Here is a 22319-nt window from a genome sequence, read left to right on the forward strand (position 1 = left end):
ATGGACCGTGTTATAGCTCTTAGGCGAATCAGTGTTACAGCTCCGTGTTACAACTCTATTTTATTTAGATAATAGGAAAATCCACCCTCGAGGCGTGAGGGCATGTCGACCCAAAGATGCGAAGAGAAGAGTGCCCCAGCGCGCGGGAGAGAGCACGGGGGAGAGAGTGCGCAGAGAGCTCCTCTTTTTATGTTTTCCCTCCCCCTGGGCCTGCCCTATGCGAATTGGGCTAGCCAGGAGTGCTGTCTGTCCTACCTGAGGTCCTCACTCAGGTCCTCCGACCTTCCTTTGACCTTCCCTTGTTCTATTTTCGCAGGCTTTTCCCTTCCTTATCTTTTAGCCACGGTCATTCTGGACTCCTTTTCCCTATTCTAACCACCTAACAGTTATTATTCGCTTAGCCAAAGTAACTGTTAGGGGAAGTACATTGATGGAAACCACCCACCCTGGCCAGGCACTGTCTAACCATGTAACCATTTGCATGAGCTGTTTTACGACAAGAGGTCCATAAGGAACACGGAACTAATAAGCCACCACCAACTGGAAGAGATCAGGAAAGGTCAGAAGGTGACACCATGTGTCTAACCAACTCCCAGAATCCTTCTGCCTGACGTCCATCTTGGCTGAGCAATGTGTGTGCCACCAGGAAGGACTCTGAGTCAGAATGATTGGCCAAAGACAACCCAGAAACTAAGCCCATCACCATAAAATCTGAGACTGTGAGCCACGTGGCAGAGCAGTCCTCCTGGGTTCCCTTGGCCTGCTGCTCTCCACCCAGGCACCCCTTCCCAATAAAGTCTCTTGCTTTGTCAGCACATGTGTCTCCTTGGACAATTCATTTCTGAATGTTACACAAGAACCCCATTTCGACACTGGAAAGGGTCGGTCCCTCTTCCTGCAACATAACCATGGAAGACTTCAAAGGTAGTACAACATCTTAATAAAACTTGTACCATGGACGAAATTCTTTTCATAGATTCCACTTTCCATGAAACTTCTTTTTACTTTCTGTATCTTTCTCCATTCAGAAACAGTTGCCTGTAAGCCAGACTTCCTTCCCCCACCCCTCCCTTCCCCCATTATTATTACTATTTTTTTTTCTTTTTGGCTTTAAATCTAAGGCAATGAGGACTGTATCTCAAGGATATGAAGAGTTAACTTCAAGCTTTTTTTCTTTTTAAGGCAAGTTTTTAACATGCTAGAGGGTTTTACTTGCATATGCAAAAATAACTGTTTTTATAATTTCAAAAGAAATTTTCTCTTAGCCAATTTTCTCCAGAATCTAAAGAATATTGTGGCCACATTGTTGTTGGGGCCGCTGGGAGGAGGGCAAGAGGGATTCCATCTTGAAGATTGTCAGCCATTTTAAGGCAGGAGATGAACTGGGCCTGAACCTTTCTGCTGCTGCTAAGTCGCTTCAGTCGTGTCCGACTCTGTGCAACCTCAGAGACGGCAGCCCACGAGGCTCCCCCATCCCTGGGATTCTCCAGGCAAGAACACTGGAGTGGGTTGCCATTTCCTTCTCCAATGCATGAAAGTGAAAAGTGAAAGTGAAGTCACTCAGTCGTGTCTGACTCTTTGCGACCCCATAGACTGCAGCCTACCATACTCCTCCATCCATGGGATTTTCCAGGCAAGAGTACTAGAGTGGGGTGTCATTGCCTTCTCCTGAACCTTGCTAACCCTCCTTAAAGAAAAACCAGGAAACCCCCTCCCAGATGGCAAATAAAGATTGGAAGTAAAGGTCAGGTAGTCTCAGTTAGATAAGCGATAGCGCCTGCACCCCCATATTGTAATTGTTAATTCTTCTGCACCTGCATGTTGTAAAAATAATTACTAACATGACCAGTCATGTAGCGGAGGGCATAGAACCAAGTCCTCCAAAATCATCAGGGTCCTTGTTGGGAACTAATTCCCCTGTCTTGAGTGTCCTCCCAGGTGTGTTTTGTGACTCTGGATTCTTCGACACTGTCTTTTCTCTTTCAGCGTTCTTAATATTGATATTGCCTTTTAGAAGTAGAGGTACTTCATATATAATATGTACACAGATATAAAGAGGCAGACTAGAGTTCTCACTGTTGGTTTTCAGTCACTCAGTCATGTCCAACTCTTTGTGACCCCAGGAACTACAGCACACAGGCTTCCCTGTCCTTCACCAACTCCTGGAGCTTACTCAAACTCACAACCATTAGGTCAGTGATGTCATCCAACCATCTCATCCTCTGTTGTCCCCTTCACCTCTTGCCTTCACTCTTTCCCAGCCTCAGGGTCTTTTTAAATGAGTCTGCTGTTTGCATCAGGTGGCCAAATTATGGGAGCTTCAGCTTCAGCATCAGTCCCTCCAAAGAACACCCAGAGCTGATTTCCTTTAGGATGGACTGGTTGGATCTCCTTGCAGTCCAAGGGACTCTCAAGAGTCCCCTCCAACACCACAGTTCAAAAGCATCAATTCTTTGGTGCTCAGCCTTCTTTATGGTCCAACTCTCACATCCATACATGACTACTGGAAAAACCATAGCGCTGACTAGACAGAATTTTGTTAGCAAAGTAATGTCTCTGCTATTTTAATATGCTGTCTAGGTTTATCATAAGTTTTCATCCAAGGAGAAGAGTCTTTTAATTTCATAGCTGCAGTCACCACCACTACCTGGAGTGATTTTGGAGCCCAAGAAAATAAAGTCTGTCTCTGCTTCCATTGTTTCTCTATCTATATGCCATGAAGTGATGAGACCAGATGCCATAATCTTCTTTTTTTAAATGTTGAGTTTTAAGCCAGCTTTTTCACTCTCCTGTTTCACTTTCATCAAGGGGCTCTTTTTTATTCCTCTTTGCTTTCTGCCATGAGGGTATTGTCATCTGCATATCTGAGGTTATTGATATTTCTCCCAGCAAACTTAATTCCAGCTTGTGCTTCAACCAGCCCTGCATTTCTCATGATGTACTCTGCATGAAAATTAAATAAGTAAGGTTACAATATACACCCATTGTTACTGAGTCAAATCTCACTCTGTTTTCTGCACAATAGGCCAATGAAGCCGAGAGACAAACTGTTGAGGCAAGGAAGATGCTTTAACCAGGGACTCGAAGACTGAGAAGATGGCAGGCTAGTACCTCAAAATAACCATCTTATTGGGGCCTGGATGCCAGGTTCTTTTATAGGTCAGAGAGAAAGAAGTAACGAGGAGCTAAAGTCAAAAGGCAGAAGAGAAAGGGAGATGCAGTAGGGAAGTACAGTGAAAGGATCGTCAGTCTTGTAAAACATTTCCAAGGGAATGTCCAGCCTTCAGAAGGAGTGTTAATCTCTTCTATTCACAGGTGGGCAGGGACAAACTCTCTCTCCAAGAGCTGAACAAAGGCACTTTAATTTACAGTCCAGAAGAGGAGCAGGATCCTCTAGGCAAGCCATTGAGTATGACTATAATATTAAAAGCAAGTCAAAGAAACAGTTTCCAACATGGAGTCAGAATTGGTTTCTTTTCTGCAGCACCTTGATGTACTCCTTTCCCAGTTTTGAACCAGTCCGTTGTTCCATGTCTGGTTCTAACTGTTGCTTCTTGACCTGCACAAAGGTTTCCCAGGAAGCAGGTAAGGTGGTCTGGCATTTCACCTTCCCTCCCTCCTTTGAGAGATCTCATGGCTTCATTTAAAAGCTTAGTTATGAATCAGGGATTATCATATAAACTTACTAGTTTATAAGCAGTTGGTATACACTAAGGTTGTGTCAGGCGAGAGTATGCTCCTCAGTTCTGTCTCGTCACAACAAAGCTTTGGAGTGACGGACATTAAAGCCCTCTGCGTGTCACAGCTCTCAGGTCTTGGACAGATCGTGTTATAGCTCTCAGGTCTCAAATGGACCATGTGATAGCTCTTAGACAAATCAGTGTTACAGCTCCATGTTACAGCTCTATTTTATTTAGATAATAGCAGGAAAATCCATCCTCGAGGCATGAGGGCATGTTGACCCAAAGACGCAAAGAGAAGAATGCCCTAACGCGAGAGACTGCCCTATGCAAATTGGGCTAGCCAGGAGCGCTGTCTGTTCTACCTGAGGTCCTCACTCAGGTCCTCCGATCTTCCTTTGACCTTCCTTTGTTCTATTTTCTCGGGCTTTTCCCTTCCTTGTCTTTTAGCCACCGCCATTCTGGACTCTTATTTCCTAGTCTACCTACCTAACAGTTGCATGTTCAGATGACTGAGGTCAGCTATCTGTAAGTTTGGCTGAGGAACATTTTAGTCTTTTACATTTAAAAGTGTCGTTTTTTCCCTTGGTTGCAGGTCCTTGAGTCCTGTATTTACATTCTGGTTTAGATATTTACAAGACAAAGACACTACTTGCTTTTTCAAAGAACAGTTCTGTTGCCTAAAGCTACTAAAATCAGGGAGGAGATTTTTAATCAAACTGATTTAGGAAGTTCTACGTTCCGTAACTTCAGAGTTAAATTATTATTCCTTCAAAGTTTGTATAAGGTATTCAGCACAGACCTTTCTGAATTTATAAATTGAGCCAAAGCAAAATTCCTACTTTTATATAAGAGGTTCTTGGATCCCCAGAGTCAGGTAGAGCTGAGGAAGTCAGGCCCTTTTTGCCTAACTGTTCCAAAATTATTGCTGGACAGATATCTCAGTGTAAATTTTTCTAGGCTCTTAAATATATAACTTAAAACTAGGGTAAATAGAACACACTTGTTTGGATTTTACTGTTGGGGACCAGTAGGGAGCCTCTCTTGGCTCATTAACTTTAGGTAGTATAATAATGTCAAATTTTGTTTTAATTACATAAACGTCCATTCTATTTATCCCATACCAAGTAAACATAAAAATTTTTTGTGTGTGTGGAGGATCTTTTTTCTTTTTTTTTTTTTACTTTACCTCCTTGTAAAGTAAATAATAGCTAGATTTTCCTTCCAAATTCTTCCTGTTGATATTCTTAATTGTTCTTATTAGCATCTGTAAGAGACATTGAGGGGAACTTCACAATGACACTATCTAAACAAGTTTCTTGGGTTTCCCTGATAGCTCTGTTGGTAAAGAATCCACCTGCAATGCAGGAGACCCCAGTTTGACAGGAGACCCTGGTTTGATTCCTGGGTCAGGAAGATCCCCAGGAGAAGGGATAGGCTACCCACTCCAGTATTCTTGGGCTTCCTTTGTGGCTCAGCTGGTAAAGAAGATGCCCACAATGCGGGCAGACCTGGGTTTGATCCCTGGGTTGGGAAGATCCCCTGGAGAAGGGAAGGGCTACCCACTCCAGTATTCTGGCCTGGAGAATTCCATGGACTATACATGGGGTCACAAACAGTAGGACACAACTGAGTGACTAGCACTTTCTCTCTTTCACAAACCAGTATCTCTCCTTCTCAAGTTAATTAGACTTTTGCTTTATCAGTCAGTTTGGTTCAGTTGCTCAGTCCTGTCCCACTCATTGGGATCCCATGGATTGCAGCAAATCAGGCTTCCCTGTCCATAACCAACTCCAGAGCTTGCTCAAACTCATGTCCATAGAGTCAGTCATGTCATCCAACCATCTCATGCTCTGTTTTCCCCTTCTCCTCCTGCCTTCAATCTTTCCCAGCATCTGGGTCTTTCTAGTGACTCAGCCTTTTGAATCAGGTGGCCAAAGTATTGCAGCTTCAGCTTCAGCACCAGTCCTTCCAATGAATATTCAAGACTGATTTCCTTTAGGATTGACTGGTTTGATCTCCTTGCAGTCCAAAGGATTCTCAAGAGTCTTCTCCAATATCGCAATTCAAAAGCATCAATTCTTCTGCACTCAGCTCTTTTTATGGTCCAACTCTCACATCCATACATGACTACTGGAAAAACCATAACTTTGACTGTACAGACCTTTGTCAGCAAAGTAATGTTTCTGCTTTTTAATATACTGTCTAGGTTTGTCATTGCTTTTTTCCCAAGGAGCAAGCGTCTTTTAATTTCATGGTTGCAGTCATCATCTGCAGCCGTTTTGTCACTGCTTCCATTGTTTCCCCATCCATTTGCCATGAAGTGATGGGACCGGATGCCATGATTTTAGTTTTCTGAATGTTGAGTTTCAAGCCAGCTTTTTTGCACTCCTCTTTCACTTTCATCAAGAGGCTCTTTAGTTCCTCTTCACTTTCTGCTATAAGGGTGGTGTCCGCAGGCCAGAAAGTCTGTGCCCTGTCATGGTCCAGGCATAGGTTAGAAAAGAATTTCCAGACATGAGACAGAATGAGAGGGAAATAAAGTTTATTAGAGTGTGAGATGCTATTAGAATAATGGGCCAACTCAAGGGAGAACCGGAGTTGAACAGGGGTCCTTAGTTCACTTTTATAGCCAGGGTACAAGGAGTGGGATAGGGGTCTTGCGGGTCATTTGCTGATTGGATGAGGCACGTATACTGGGTGGGGGAAGAGTAGGGCAAATACCTTCTGCCTATAGGGTAGGAGGGGAGACAGGTTGTAACTATTAATAGTTACAACATGAGGGAGGGAAGGATGATAAGGGTCTGGTTTTTCCATTTCTGCATTCCAAGACCCTCCTTGGTTTTATCTGCCCTTTTTTCCTTGGGTCACCATATTCCTCCCTCTCTTTATTTTTAGGGTCAATTCTTTGGCCCCTGTTGATACCCTGCTCATGTCTAACTATCTACCTATTTCCCTTTTCAGGCATTTGGGAACCCAGTCTCAAAGGAAAAGGGGCAATGACTGCTCTGACTTCAGGCTGCACAGGGGCATTGTGGGGCTCTGGGTTCCCTTTGCCGGCTCTTTGTCAGGGTGCATTTACAGAGGGAGATGAAAGTCCATGGAATGATAAGGTGACTTGTTTCAGCATTGTCTAGGTGTTGGTCAGGGAATATTCCTGTCATACTACTGCTTTAGATTTGTTGTATTCTAGAAGAAACAAACTTATCAAGAAAGTCAAAGGTACATGGACCAGAGATTAATAGAAATAGAAAAGCTGCTCAGGGGCTAGCCAGGAGAACCAGGGCTAGACATTGGTTCATGACGTTAGTGTTTCTCTGGGTGCAAGAAGAGGCAAGAATTTGGGCTCATAAAATATTTACCTGAAGACCACCTGACTATCTGAAGGCTGGTTCTTCTGGGTTTTTCCCAGAGCACAGAGTGCCTTATTTCTAATCTCCACCCTGAACTCCTTTCAGGGGGTGTTGAAGGTCAACAGCTTGCAGTGGTCATGATTTAATCTTTGTAGAGGCAGCTGGCCAGTGCCAACTTCCAGTCAGCTGGGTCCCTTCATAGCCCCATATCTGACCATGCTTTGGGGCATTTCGTGGCCATTTGTGTCCTACGGTGCTGGGAAGATTCATTCCCAGGTCTATCAAAGATTCCATTGACAGTCCACTCAATATGCTGTTACTAGATCAGGCCTTGGCAAGAGACAAAAGTCTCTGGACCATTCCTGTCTTACTAGCCTCTTGGTCTAGGGAAATATTCCCTCTTGTTGCTTTTTCCCATATCTAGAGTTGCATTATTACAATCATTGATCTCATATGGAACTGCATATCAGCATTTTATCACAGGCTCAGTCACACATTTAGTAACATAAGAAACAATCTTCTGAAACAAGTGACATAGAAAATAATATAGCTAGCAGTCATTAGTAAGGTCACAAGCAAGAATTTAAGTCAATTACAAAACAAGTTTGGTTACAAAATGGGAAATGTGGTGAGAGGGATAAATCAGGAGCTTAGGCTGAACATGCACACATTACTATATTTAAAATAGATAACCAACAAGGACCTACCATACCACACAAGGAACTCTACTCAATATTGTGTAATAACCTCTGTGAGAAAAGAATCTGAAAAAGAATGAATATACGTATAACTGAATCACTTTGTTGTATACCTGAAACTAACACAACACTGTAAATCAACCATACTCTGATTAAATTTAAGAGAAAAAAAAAAGAATTTAGGTCAAGAACTTTTGTTAGATATAACCCAGTACACCCCAGGTCATCTGACTTAGTTAAATGATTATAGCCAGTTGTTAATCTCTTGGTTGTACATCATGGAGTATCTGATCTTTATCTGAAGGTTGGTTACTGAGATAAGCTTTAGAAACAAACTTAGAGTGTCTTTTATAATAACTTAATCTTTTAGCAATATAACATAATAATAAGGAACTATCTCAGAAGTGAGTCTTAGTAAACACTAGACCTTAATTAACAAAACTAGAAACTTGGTTTAAAAATTAACAAAACTTAATATTCAGTGAAACGTGATTTTCTCATTATGAGGGCATTAACCCTGTAGCCAGGGAAGGCTTTAACCCATCAAATAAAAATGAGGTTTGTCAGGGGAGCCAGGAAAATCCAAGTAGCCATCTTGGATTTCCCATAGTCCTGACTCTTTGATTTACAGCTATTGTTCACCCATTTTTAATTCCCTGATTTAGGAGCAGACTGTTGCCATGTTTTAAGAACATCACAATATCAAAAGTCTAACCGTGAGGGCTTATTTTTTGTAGAAGCAGAATGAGCTTTGTCGACATGTACTATAATCTTAAATAATGTTTATTTGCTTTACCAAAGTAACAAAAGATTTTAAAAACAAATATAAATCACTTAAAGGCAAAGAAATTCATAATCTGTTATCAAAAGCTTCACTCTAAGAAAACTTTGTTCTCTTAACAGAGAGAGTAGACTAAATTCTCGTCTGTTACCAGTTTACCAGAGAACAAACAAACAAAATTTGGTTATTGGTTACTCTTAGAAAAGCCTTTTCCATAAACCTTGAAGGTAGTAGTAGTCCTGCAAAGGGATCAGAGTGAAACCATAGAAGGCATGTTTAAAATCTGATTAAATTGCAATTGACAAAGTAACCTGGTCATTGCTGTGACTTGTAACACTTTAACATGATAACTAGAATTATAACTGACAACATTATACCAGGACATATCAGATTTTCATGAATTCCACATAATTTTAGGATATCTATATTAGTAACATCAACCATAACAGTATAACCTGAGATTTATCACCCCTTCAACAGTACTTCCCATGTAATTTAACATGTCCACTGAACCTAGGTAGTTTAATACCTCTTTGGGATGTCTCAGGGGCCCTCTGAAGCATCCCGAAGTTAGCTAGAAGTCAAGTTATTTAGGAAGTTTTGTCAATAAATATCAAAAGGGTTTGTAACACTCAGTCAGATAGAATCATATAGATCACTGTGAAATATATTCACTTAGCCAAAGTAACAAAGAAGATTTCAAAGGTAAACATAGAACAGATCACTTCAGAGGTAAAGAAACTTAAAATCCATTACCAAAGGCATTTCAATATCTCAAGAAAACTTGTATTTATGCACAAAACTCTTCCCTTGGGGTCCACTTTCTATAAAACCTTCTTATCACTTTTTATACCCATTACTTTGTTCTCCCATCCTGAAACAGCCACCTGTAAGTCAGACCTACTTCTATTTCCCTTCATAAAATGTAATTTCATTCCTCATACATTCTTTACTGAAAACACACTTCCTACTTTCCTTTAGCAACCAAGAACTGACCTTTATATTAGCATTCTATGGATTGGTAAACATAAATACCAGTGATAATTTAAAAAAAAAAATTTGCTTTCTTATAGAGAATATCTCAGGATGGCACCAAACACTATTCATTAATAGTCCAAAATCTCTAAGGGTGTTTGATATGACCAGTGCATTCTCTTGGTAGAACTCTATTAGCCTTTGGCCTGATTCATTCTGTACTCCAAGACCAAATTTGCCTGTTACTCCAGGTGTTTCTTGACTTCCTACTTTTGCATTCCAGTTCCCTATAATGAAAAGGACATCTTTTTTTGGTGTTTATCCTAGAAGGTCTTGTAGGTCTTCATAGAACCGTTCAACTTCAGCTTCTTCAGCATTACTGGTTGGGGCATAGACTTGGATTATCTTGATATTGAATGGTTTGCCTTGGAAATGAACAGAGATCATTCTGTCGTTTTTAAGACTGCATCCAAGTACTGCATTTTGGACTCTTTTATTGACTATGATGACTACTCCATTTCTTCTAAGGGATTCTCGCCCACAGTAATAGATATAATGGTCATCAAGAAAATTAGAGATACCAAAGGAACATTTCATGCAAAGATGGGCTCGATAAAGGACAGAAATGGTATGGACCTAACAGAAGCAGAAGATATTAAGAAGAGGTGGCAAGAATACACAGAAGAACTATACAAAAAAGATCTTCATGACCCAGATAATCACGATGGTATGATCACTCACCTAGAGCCAGACATCCTTGAATGCAAAGTTAAGTGGGCCTTAGGAAGCATAACTATAAACAAAGCTAGTGGAGGTGACAAAATTCCAGTTGAGCTATTTCAAATCCTGGAAGATGATGCTGTGAAAGTGCTGCACTCAACATGCCAGCAAATTTGGAAACTTCAGCAGTGGCCACAGCACTGGAAAAAGTCAGTTTTCTTTCCAATCCCAATGAAAGACAATGCCAAAGAATGCTCAAACTACTGCACAATTGCACTCATCTCACATGATAGCAAAGTAATGCTCAAAATTCTCCAAGCCAGGCTTCAACAGTATGTGAACTGTGAACTTCCAGATGTTCAAGCTGGATTTAGAAAAGGCAGAGGAACCAGAGATCAAATTGCCAACATCCACTGTATCATAGAAAAAGCAAGAGAGTTCCAGAAAAACATCTACTTCTGCTTCATTGACTATGCCAAAGCCTTTGATTGTGTGGGTCACAACAAACTGTGAAAAATTCTGAAAGAGATGGGAATACCAGACCACCTGATCTGCCTCTTGAGAAATCTGTATGCAGGTCAGGAAGCAATAGTTAGAACTGGACATGGAACAACAGACTGGTTCCAAATAGGAAAAGGAGTACGTCAAGGCTGTATATTGTCACCCTGCTTATTTAACTTATATGCAGAGTACATTATGAGAAACGCTGGGCTAAACAAAGAACAAGCTGGAATTAAAACTAAGGGGAGAAATATCAATAACCTCAGATATGCAGCGATATCACCCTTATGGCAGAAAGTGAAGAACTAAAGAACCTCTTGATGAAAGTGAAAGAGGAAAGTAAAAAAGTTGGCTTAAAGCTCAACATTCAGAAAACAGAGATCATGGCATCCAGTCCCATCACTTCATGGCAAATAGATGGGGAAACAGTGAAAACAGTGACAGGCTTTATTTTGGGGGCTCCAAAATCACTGCAGATGGTGATTGCAGCCATGAAATTAAAAGACGCTTGCTCCTTGGAAGGAAGGTTATGAGCAACCTAGACAGCATATTAAAAAGCAGAGACATTACTTTGCCGACAAAGGTCCATCTAGTCAAAGCTATGGTTTTACCAGTAGTCACGCATGGATGTGAGAGTTGGACTGTGAAGAAAGCTGAGCGCAGAAGAATTGATGCTTTTGAACTGTGGTGTTGGAGAAGACTCTTGAGAGTCCCTTGGACTGCAAGGAGATCCAACCAGCCCATCCTAAAGGAGATCAGTCCTGAATATTCATTGGAAGTACTGATGCTGAAGCTGAAACTCCAATACTTTGGCCACCTGATGTGAAGAAGTGACTCATCTGAAAAGACCCTGATGCTGGGAAAGATTGAAGGCAGGAGAGAAAGATGACAGAGGTTGGATGGCATCACCAGCTCAATGGACATGAGTTTGAGTAAACTCCAGAAGTTGGTGATGGACACCAAGGAGGCCTGGTGTGCTGCAAAGAGTTGGACATGACTTAGCAACTAAACTGAACTGAATTAATGTTTCAAAATCTTATTTTATTTGGAAATGACATAGCTATTCAATAAACTTCTATCACTTAGTTTAGCACAACTCTAGAAATTCAGGTTACCAAAATCTAGACAGACTGTTTTAGACAGACATTTCTAAAGTATTATTATTCTTAATAGTTTATCTAAAACATAATATCTCATTTATGTATTTTTTTGAAGTTTCTTCACTCGAAGTACTTTCCTTGCTGACAAACTTGTAACATATATAACAATATTAAAATATTTAATTTATAATAAACCTAGACACAATGAAAACATTATGCTTTATGTTAACAACTCAGACCTGTCTATATCAGATTAGCAAACAAACATTAATACTAGATATTTAATATTATTTCCCAGTTCATGTGAATCTGAAATTTATTTAGGTTAATTTCTCTTGTATTAAGAATTGTCTGATTTGTAAGCACTTACTTTTCTTTAGGCCAATTATAACTCATTTACAACTTCAGCAATATTAAAAAAAAAAAAGTCAAAAGACACACACGGAGACATACATAAATCCAGACAGACAGAGATCTCATAATTTTCCACTTGAGATCTAAAATGTTTCTTTGACCCCTCTCCCCCTCCTTTTTTTGCTTGAAGTTCTAATTTGCCCAAGGCTGAGGTCTCAGGCAAAGTGGGCTGTGTATTTCAAGAACATGGAAAGGGTTAACTTCAAGCTTTTCCCTAGGCAGGCCTTTTAACAAGCTGCTGCTGCTGTTGCTGCTAAGTCGCTTCAGTCTGCAGCCTACCAGGCTTCTCCATCCATGGGATTTGCCAGGCAAGAGTACTGGAGTGGGTTGCCATTGCCTTCTCCTTTAACAAGCTAGTTGTTTTTAATTACATATGCAAAAAGAACTGGTTTTGCAGTTTCCAAGAAAAAAAAATTTGATTTTAACCAGTTTTCTCCAGAGTCTAAAGAATATCATGGCCATGTCAAAAAGTCATCTTTCCTTTCTGTAGTCATAGTTTTATAGCTAAAATATAGATCAAATAGTGCTCAAATTGACTCTGATATCAGGGGCAGATCATCTGATAAAAATTTTGATTTGTCCCTCTGGTGGGAAGTGACATCTTGGTCCCATCAGAAGACTCTGAAGGAGTGGGGGAAGCTTGGTCCTTCCCCACCCTGAGAAACTGGAGTATTTAGAAGGGAATTCTTTAGAATGTTAAGAGAGTTTTTGATCCCTCAGGCTTTTGAAAATAGAAGAAAGACCTGAACCAAAGGGAACCCCAGAATTCTTTCCTAGAGGTCATGTGGATATGAAAGGTCAAGTAGGAGTCATCTAGGAAATCTGATGGAGAAAGATAGAGGGTGACAGGAGATAGGGAAGCAACAGAGACACATGTGGCATGAGTCTCTCAAATCCGGATTCTGCCTAAGGGCCATGAAGGACTGAACGTAAGAAAATTCTGGCATTTGGCAGCGGCTAGAGGACACGGTCAAGATGGCGGTGGTTGCTATGTTGGTGCGGAGACCCCTTGAGCAGGTCTCCGGGCTGCTGAGGAGGCTGTTCCTTTGGACCGCGCCGGCTGCACTGCAGGTGACAGTTCGTAAGGCTATAAATCAAGGCATGGATGAGGAGCTGGAAAGAGATGAGCAGGTATTTCTCCTCGGGGAAGAAGTTGCCCAGTACGATGGGGCATATAAGGTTAGTCGAGGCCTGTGGAAGAAATATGGAGATAAGAGGATCATAGATACTCCCATATCTGAGATGGGTTTTGCTGGAATTGCTGTAGGTGCAGCTATGGCTGGGTTATGGCCCATTTGTGAATTCATGACCTTCAGTTTCTCTATGCAAGCCATCGACCAGGTCATAAACTCAGCTGCCAAGACGTGCTACATGTCAGGGGGCCTTCAGTCTGTGCCCGTAGTCTTCAGGGAGCCCAATGGCGCCTCAGCAGGTGTAGCTGCCCAGCACTCACAGTTTTCCTGCCTGGTATGGGGATTGCCCAGGCTTAAAGGTGGTCAGCCCCTGGAGTTCAGATGCAAAAGGGTTTATTAAATCAGCCATTAGGGATAACAACTCAGTGGTGGTGTTGGAGAATGAATTGATGTACGGAATACCTTTTGAACTTCCTTCAGAAGCTCAGTCAAAAGATTTTCTGATCCCTATTGCAAAAGCCAAAACAGAAAGGCAAGGAACACACGTAACTATAGTTGCTTTCAAGACCTGTGGGCCACTGCTTAGAAGCTGCAACAGTGCTGTCTACAGAGGGAATTGAATGTGAGGAGACAAATTTGCAAACCATCAGGCCAATGGACATTGAAACAGTAGAAGCCAGTGTCATGAAGACCAATCACCTTGTACCGTGGAAGGAGGCTGGCCACAGTTCAGAATAGGAGCTGAAATCTGTGCCAGGATCATAGAAGGCCCTGCGTTCAATTTCCTGGATGCTCCTGCAGTTCGTGTCACTGGTGCCGATGTGCCTATGCCTTATGCAACGATTCTAGAAGACAACTCTGTACCTCAGGTTAAAGACATCATATTTGCAATAAAGAAAACACTAAATATCTAGTTTGGAGTTGAAGTTCAGGTCATTGGAATTTACTTAAAATACTTGCTGACTCTTCATCTGGATTGTCCCATAAGACCTTTTAATTCATAAAGTTATCTCTGAAGCAACAACAGATTTTTTTTACTGGGAAGAAGTTTAAATGTGTTTGTGGTAAAACTTTCCACTCTCCTAAGTTCCATATTTTTTTGATCTGTTACAGTACCATGTTCTTTGAATAAGATTCATGTGCAATTTTACCCTCTCACTGGAAGAACACGGTGTAAATGTGGCAGAGTCCTGATGAAAGATATATCCAAAAAAGGATAACTTATATGCAAAAATTAAAAGCATTTAATCTACATTTACTGTTAAGATTGTTTTGATAAGGAATAAAGGAATTCCTAACTACGGGGAAAAAAAAAAAATTCTGAGCCCTTTCTTCTGCTTTTGGCAAAAGCTAGTGTGCCATTCACAAAAGCTGGTGTGGTTTTGTTGTGGTTTTTTTTTGGTCCCCCAGTTTGTATTGGGGCCAGGACTTTTGCAGCTGGGCTGAAATACAGGGAAAATCCTATTGCAAAAAAAAAAAAAAAAAAAAATCCTATTGCAGGCTGGAAATTCTACGCCCCAAGTGCCCAGACCAACATAGGGAAAAGTTCCATTTTCAGGCTGGAAACTCTGCAGGCTTAAAGGTGTGCAAAAGTCCATTCGATGTTATACTATTCCTGAAAATTACACTCCTTTCAGGATAATTTATTTACATATTCTCATTTAAGGCAAGGTTGTCAGAAACAGAGAGAAAACTGCCATAGGAAATCAGTTTAATTTCCATCTAAAATAAGACACAAATGAACTTATCAATGAAACAGAAAAAGATTCACAAACTCAGAATACAGATGTCTGTGGAGATTTGGTTTTGGGTATTGCCAGACTGAAGTAGTAATTAAGAAATAAAAATCACTATGTATAATGTAAGAAAAATAATAGGATACCATATAGCAGAGAGAAATATAGCCATGATTTTGCAATATCTTTAAATGGTATATATTTCATGAAAATATTGAATCACTCTGTTGTATCCCAAAGCAAATAGAGTAATGTAAATCAACTGCACTTCAACTGAAAGAGTGGATGGATGGCTACAAACACAAGAAATAATACTCAAGAATGAAATTTCGCAAAATAAAAATGGGAAAAGTTGAGGAATAGAAACTCCCATCAAGAAATTAATTTGGATGGGATTACTAAAAATCTCCATTGGTTCATCCACTAGAAAGAACAATTTGGAAGATCTTTAAAAAAGATCCTCTGCTTTTTAATATGCTGTCTAGGTTGGTCATAACTTTTCTTCCAAGGAGTAAGTGTCATTTAATTTCATGGCTGCAGTCACCATCTGCAGTGATTTTGGAGCTCAAATGAGGAAATGGAGCCCAAATCTCATCCAAAGAGGATGAGGTAGTTGGATGGCATCAATGACTCAATGAACAAGCTCTGGGAGATGGTGAAGGAGAGGGAAGCCTGGCATGCTGCAGTCCACGGGGTCGCAAACAGTGGTATATGACTGAGCGACTGAACAACAACATACTACTAATAAGAATTTGAATATTTACTGTGGGCCAAGCCTGTTCTAAGTGCTTTATGTTTACTTTCTCACAGAATCCTCACAACAATTTGATAAGTGTAATTACTGTCCATTTCTCCCTTCACAGATAAGAAAATTGAGTCACAGAGAGGTCAAGCAAGTACTCAAGGAAGAGACAGGACTCAAATGTGGGATTTTGATTCGAGAGTCTTGCTCTCTTTAACTACCAGAGTGTCTTTATGTATTTGTAGTATTGTGTTTGTAAATTAAAAAACTGGTCACACCTCTGCCCTGTTTCTTCTGCTGAAAGTTTCTTCTACTTACCTACATAAATCTCTAATCCCTTAAAGGGCCCTCATAGTGAGTCCTATCCTGAATAAAGGGTTCAAACTTTCAACCTGCCCCTCTGCTGCTAAGTCACTTTAGTCATGTCCGACTCTGTGCAACCCCATAGACAGCAGCCCACCAGGCTCCCCTGTCTCTGGGATTCTCCAGGCAAGAACACTGGAGTGGGTTGCCATTTCCTTATCCAATGCATGAAAGTGAAAAGTGAAAGTGAAGTCGCTGAGTCCTGTCAGACTCTTAGCGACCCCATGGACTGCAGCCCACCAGGCTCCTCTGTCCATGGGATTTTCCAGGCAAGAGTGCTGGAGTGGGGTGCCATTGCCTTCTCCAAACCTGCCCCTCTATTTTACTCTAAATACTCATAGTATTTTATTTTACTTTAAATATCCATAGTATTTCTCTAATATATTATACAATTTGCCGATTCACCATAACACTTCTCTTTGTTGCTCCCCACTATCCCCTAAGAGGGAAGCCTGGCATGCTTCAGTCCAAAGGGTCACAAAGAGCCCCACACGACTTAGCAACTGAACAAGAAAAACCTTCCCCCATTCTACCACAAGAGCTCCACTAAATTAGGGGTTTTTATCTATCTTTCTAAACCATGTATCACAATCTGAAAAGGTACTGGCCCAAACTAGGTGCGCAGCAAATATTTGTGGAGGAAGTGAATTTTTAAAAACATAGCATGATTCCAATTTTACCTTATTTTAAAGCATAAACATGTATACACATGTGTAGGGGGAGGGAGAAGAAAAACAGTCAAAAATGTTAATGGTGATTTTAAGTGATATTTTTCCTTCTTTATGTTTTCCTGTGGTTTTATTCCCCAAACCCGATGTGAAAATGTACTATCGCATCATAAGAAAACTGCTTTTTCAAACGTCTCTTCTAAATCTCGGGTGGCATACATTGCCACGCACAGCGAATTGTGCCTACTGCAAGTTGCACGAAGCCATTTTTCTGTAATCAACAATTCAAAAGGCATTGAGGGTCTTTGAATAAATTACTGGTTTAAGCAATTGCCCGGTATTTTGTGGTGGTTAAACATTTCTTCAAGGAATAAGAAACCTTGCTTCGGCGGGCGACCGCGTTATCCCTGGGGAACACACCCACCTAGCAACCGGGAGCGGAGCTGAAGCCTGGCACTGTGCCTTTAATTCCCGGGTTGGGAGGGGCGGTGGAGAATTTCCGCTCCCGTACTCCCACCGCGGCCCTGGCGGCAGCTGTCACCTGTAAGGCGAGCACCGCGCATGGGGGATGGAGTCCGGCGCCCATTGGACAGACTGTAAAGGCAGACACCTACCCCGAAGACTGGGGACCCCGCGGGGCGGCGGCGGGGGTCGCGCGCCGCGGCCCCCGGCTCCTTTCTCCAGGAGACTGCCGGGCCCTGCTGCGCTGGCATGACCGAGGTCCAGCTTCGGGGACACGCCCGTCACGCCTCGGTGAACAAGATCAGGTGAGACTGGCCGAGGCGGACCTGACTCCCGGAACCCCGGCTCCCTCCTCCGGCGGCGCCGCGACGTCCACCTTGCCCAGCAACCGGGAACCGCAGAGTTGGTGGGAGCGGGCGGCCTGGCTCCCCCCTTGCGGGGCGGTAAGTGACCATGGCGCTGGCCGCGGCCGCGGCTGCTGCGGCCGCCGGAGTGAGCCAGGCGGCGGTGCTGGGCTTCCTGCAGGAGAACGGCGGGAAGGTGCGCAACTCGGAGCTGCTGAGCCGCTTCAAACCGCTGCTGGAGGCCGGCGACCCACGCGGCCGCGCCGCCCGCAGGGACCGCTTCAAGCAGTTCGTCAACAACGTGGCCGTGGTGAAGGAGCTCGACGGCGTCAAATTCGTGGTGCTGAGGAAGAAGTCGCGGTCCCGCGACGGACCCGAGCCCCCGCCCTGCTGCTTCCAGAGCGCCCCGGAGGCACCAGCCCCGCCGTCGAAGGTCACTTCTGTCTCACAGGAGGAAACCGCGGCCTCGGGGGCTCCGTCCTCGTCCTCGGCACCGAGGGCGGCGGAACCGGCTGAGGACCCGGCCCCGCCATCAGAGCAGCAGGACACCGCCGGGGCTCCGGCCTCTGAGACCACTCAGGGGCTGTTGTTAGGCCCGGCCTGGCAGTCAGGGGTGCCCTCGGACCCCCAGATTCCAGCCTTCGAGCTGGCCCAGCCCCCTGAGGGTCTCTCTGAAGACGTGGCCCCACCGTTCACGGCGCCGTCGGAGGCACCCTTGCCCCATGTAGAACCGCCAGACCCGGAAGCTGCGCCTCGGAAGCCACCACCACCCACTCCGCGCCCTCCGCCACAGAAGCCCTGCATGCTGCCTGTGCGCTGCGTCCCCGGCCCCTCGGCGCTGCGGATCCGGGCTGAGGAGCAGGGCCTGCGCAGGCAGCTGTCGGAGGAGCCCAGCCCGCGGAGCTCCCCGATGCTGCTGCGGCGGCTCTCGGTTGAGGAGTCCGGCCTGGGCCTCGGTCTGGGCTCCGGCCGCTCCCCTCACCTGAGGCGTCTGTCGCGCGCCGGCCCGCGCCTGCTGAGCCCCGACACCGAGGAGGCTCCGGCTGCCCCGCCGCCGTCCGCCGTGCCCCTGGAGCCGGCCGAACACGAGTGGCTAGTGCGGACGGCTGGGGGCCGCTGGACCCACCAGCTGCACGGGCTGCTGCTGCGCGACCTCGGCCTGGCAGCCAAACGCGACTTCATGTCTGGTTTCACGGCCCTGCACTGGGCCGCTAAGAGCGGCGACCTCGAGATGGTGCAGCAGCTGGTGGAGGTCGCGCGGCGTGGGGGCGCACGGGTCGACGTCAACGCGCGCTCGCACGGCGGCTATACGCCGCTGCACTTGGCGGCGCTGCACGGCCACGAGGATGCGGCCGTGCTCTTGGTAGTCCGGCTGGGCGCGCAGGTGCACGTGCGCGACCACAGCGGACGGCGCGCTTACCAGTACCTGCAGTCGGGCGCCTCGTATGCTCTGCGTCGCCTACTTGGCGACCCTGGCCTGCGAGGTTCGACTGAACCCGACGGGGCTGCTGGTGGTAGTGGCAGTTTTGCGGCCCGGCGCCCCGTGCAGGTGGCGGCCACCATCCTCAGTTCCACCACCAGCGCGTTTCTGGGCGTCCTGGCTGATGACCTGATGCTCCAGGATCTGGCTCGAGGCATGAGGAAGTCAAGCTCCTTAAGCAAATTCTTGGGAGCCTCGCCCATGGCTCCTCGTAAAAAGACAAAGATCCGCGGCAGTCTGCCAGCCTTTTCAGAAATCTCTCGTCGACCCACTCAGGGGCCCTTGGCTGGTCTAGTGCCCAGCCTACCCCCAGCAACCTGACGGTTCCCAAGGTTACGACTTGGTGGCTCTAATCGCCCCTCCCTCTCACAGTCAAAGCCTGCCCAAGACCATGGTCCAACACTTTTGGCTCCATCGTGTCTTCAGCTTTGTTCACTGCAGCCTGTTTTACCCAAGTGGGCCCTTGCCTCCAGCTTCTTAATCTTTCTCCAGAGATGGGATTCAAGATCTCAGTGAGAGCCTCCTATGAAGAACTCTGGAAATCAGGCTTGAACCTTGGAGGAGATTTGCAATTAGGATCAAACGTTCAGGGGCAGCAGCTGGTCTGGCCCCTGAATGATTTAACCCAATGCCTCTGCATCTATATACTTCCAAAGCAGAATTACAGCTTTGTGTGATGATAGATTATTTGTCAGCTTTAAGATATGCAGTGCATTTGTAATTTGATGCTTTTATTCTGTTTTTAAGTTGAAATGAGGTAAAACAACTTTCATAAAATAACCTCTTGAAATTATATTTTTCCAAAATGCTCAGACATGTTCAATCTTTTGCTAAATATTTTGCAATTCTATTTAAAAAGAAAAAAACGATCAAGATATAAAGAAATTTAGTCCCAACCAACAAAACCCTTGAATGGTTATCTACCTCATTTTAAGCAATCAAGATGCCAATCTTGAACACAGAAAGTGACCATTGTGAATGTAATTAATTTCAGTTATACTGTGAATGCTAAATATTAGAAAACAAGTGCATCTTGGGAGTAAAAGTGATTTAACAATGAGAGAAAAGAGACATTTTTGGCCAATACTTTTAATTTGTGGTTGTCTTTATGGTGAAATGTATCTTTGTCACTGGTCGCTGGCTACTTTGATATGGCATGAATATTTAACTTTTTAAAATTTGATTTGTGAATTGCACCATTGTGCCATGTTTCTGAATCTATGGCTTTCAAATCTGGCTGAGGCTTTCACTGCAGTAGGTGAATATTCAAAGAAAAAAAAATGTCATAGCCTAACACCAGAAAAATAACTGGTTAACTAGTAACAGATACAATTAAGGAGCAACTATTTTATAAGAAAGTTCTATACAAGCAAAACTTATGTGGTAGCCATTTTAAAAAGCCATCTGAAAGCAAACAACTTATTTCAAAATACCAAATGCAAAGTCTCCTTGCTCAGCGACCTTAGAGAGGGGTAGCTTAATTCACCTGTATCTTTGCTCCTATTTGTAATTGAGAAGGTTTTAAGTATTGCCAGGATTTCTCAGGTTCAACCCAGCGTGATTAAAATGGCTCTTTCCCCATTTTAAAGATATGGAGTCTATTTGCTCAACCAATCTTTTTTTAAAATATCATATTGTAATAATGCTCTGCTTTTGCAAATTGGGTTTGCATGTGATTAGTTATACCAAATAGTTTTTGTGACCAGGGTACTGGGGCTCCCCTCCCGTATATGTACCAGTGAGGCCTCTGAAAATTATTTAAGGCAGTCCTTCCTGGAGTGTTTTGATTTAACCAATGAAATAAACATTTTCCCACTTTGTTCCTGCTGTGTAATGCTGTACTTCCCTTAAACATTCTATAGCACTTGCTACTATATTTGCCTTTCTTTTCATTACTTTTATCCCCATCCTTTTGCTTCTTTCAAGCATTCTATTGAAAAAATTTGGATTTCTCTGCAAAGTAAAGGAATCAACCAAACATGGATATGATAGCCAAAAACTGTAGATAAAGGTAGGCCCTGATCTGGCCTCTCCCATTTTCCTTGCCTGGAACTCTAGCTAAGCTGCATAAATTATTTCAAAATGCACATCAAATCGTCTGCCTCTGTGAAAAAATAAATGACAAGAGGCAATAATTAAAGCAATCTGAGTAGCTGAAGGTCTAAGAATAAAATATTAGAAATTTTTCATAATGAAAGAGAAACTTGACTGAGGGTAACAAAGGTCACACACACAGGTATGACTGGCTTTGAGAAAGACAAAATGTAAACCAGCATAGTAGCGATAACAATAACTAATGTTTATGGCACATTTAAATCAGAGGAAGATTCTTAAACAGCAGAAGAATCTTTGTGTTTCACAAGGGTGTGCTGCAAACCTTCCAAGTGAAGTAAAAACATTTGGCAAGAGTTTAGGGTCAATAAGCTTAACATGCAGGTGTAAGAAATCACTGCTTTTCCCTTGCAGGCTAAGACTGTCTGAAACTATAAGGGAAGTTAGTAGGAAATTATGGTTTGATATGCATATGGGAAGTTTTCAAGAAGACTATCTGGTTAACGGGAGGCATACCTGTGGAAGGGTATTTCCAACAAACGACCCCCCCAAAAAATAGTTGTTCATCGATTAAGGCAATTTATCTGGTTAAAATTATCACAGGAAACAGAATCACTCCTCTTAATGGGGAAAGAGTTAATTGCTGATGTAGATGTGTATGACTCATATCCACAGCAAGCTTTTTAATACAATTGTACATTTCCTCTCAGGAGGATGGAGGCTATTCTTGAGTATGTGTTACATACCTAATGGAGACCAGGCTATGTTGTTGTTCAGTTACTCAGTTGTGTCCGACTCTTTGTGACCCCATGGACTGCAGCAAGCCAGGCTTCCCCGTTCTTCACAATCTCCCAGAGTTTACTCAAGCTCATGTACATTGAGTTGGTGATGCCATCCAACCATCTTATCCTCTGTTGTCCCCTTCTCCTGCCTTCAATCTTTCCCAGCATCAGGGTCTTTTTGAGTGAGTCAGCTCACCCCATCAGGTGGCCAAAGTATTGGAGTTTCAGCTTCAGCATCAGTCCTTCCAGTGAATATTCAGGGTTGATTTCCTTTAGGAATGACTGGCTTGATCTCCTTGTGATAAAAGGGACTGTCAAGAATCTTCTCCATCACT

General features: G+C 43.4%; 1 protein-coding gene and 1 pseudogene across 1 annotated transcript; both read left to right on the top strand.

The window, feature by feature from the left end:
- Positions 1-13167: 13167 nt before the first annotated feature.
- Positions 13168-14404, top strand: LOC101120918 (pyruvate dehydrogenase E1 component subunit beta, mitochondrial-like; annotated as a pseudogene).
- A 2967-nt stretch (positions 14405-17371) lies between these two features.
- On the top strand, positions 17372-20970 carry SOWAHA (sosondowah ankyrin repeat domain family member A). The gene has a single exon (XM_027970697.2). The coding sequence runs from the start codon at positions 17780-17782 to the stop codon at positions 19469-19471; it is 1692 nt and encodes a 563-aa protein (XP_027826498.1). The 5' UTR covers positions 17372-17779; the 3' UTR covers positions 19472-20970.
- Positions 20971-22319: the final 1349 nt, after the last annotated feature.

The sequence above is a fragment of the Ovis aries genome, chromosome 5, assembly GCF_016772045.2.
Source record: "Ovis aries strain OAR_USU_Benz2616 breed Rambouillet chromosome 5, ARS-UI_Ramb_v3.0, whole genome shotgun sequence".
Classification (NCBI taxonomy): domain Eukaryota; kingdom Metazoa; phylum Chordata; class Mammalia; order Artiodactyla; family Bovidae; genus Ovis; species Ovis aries.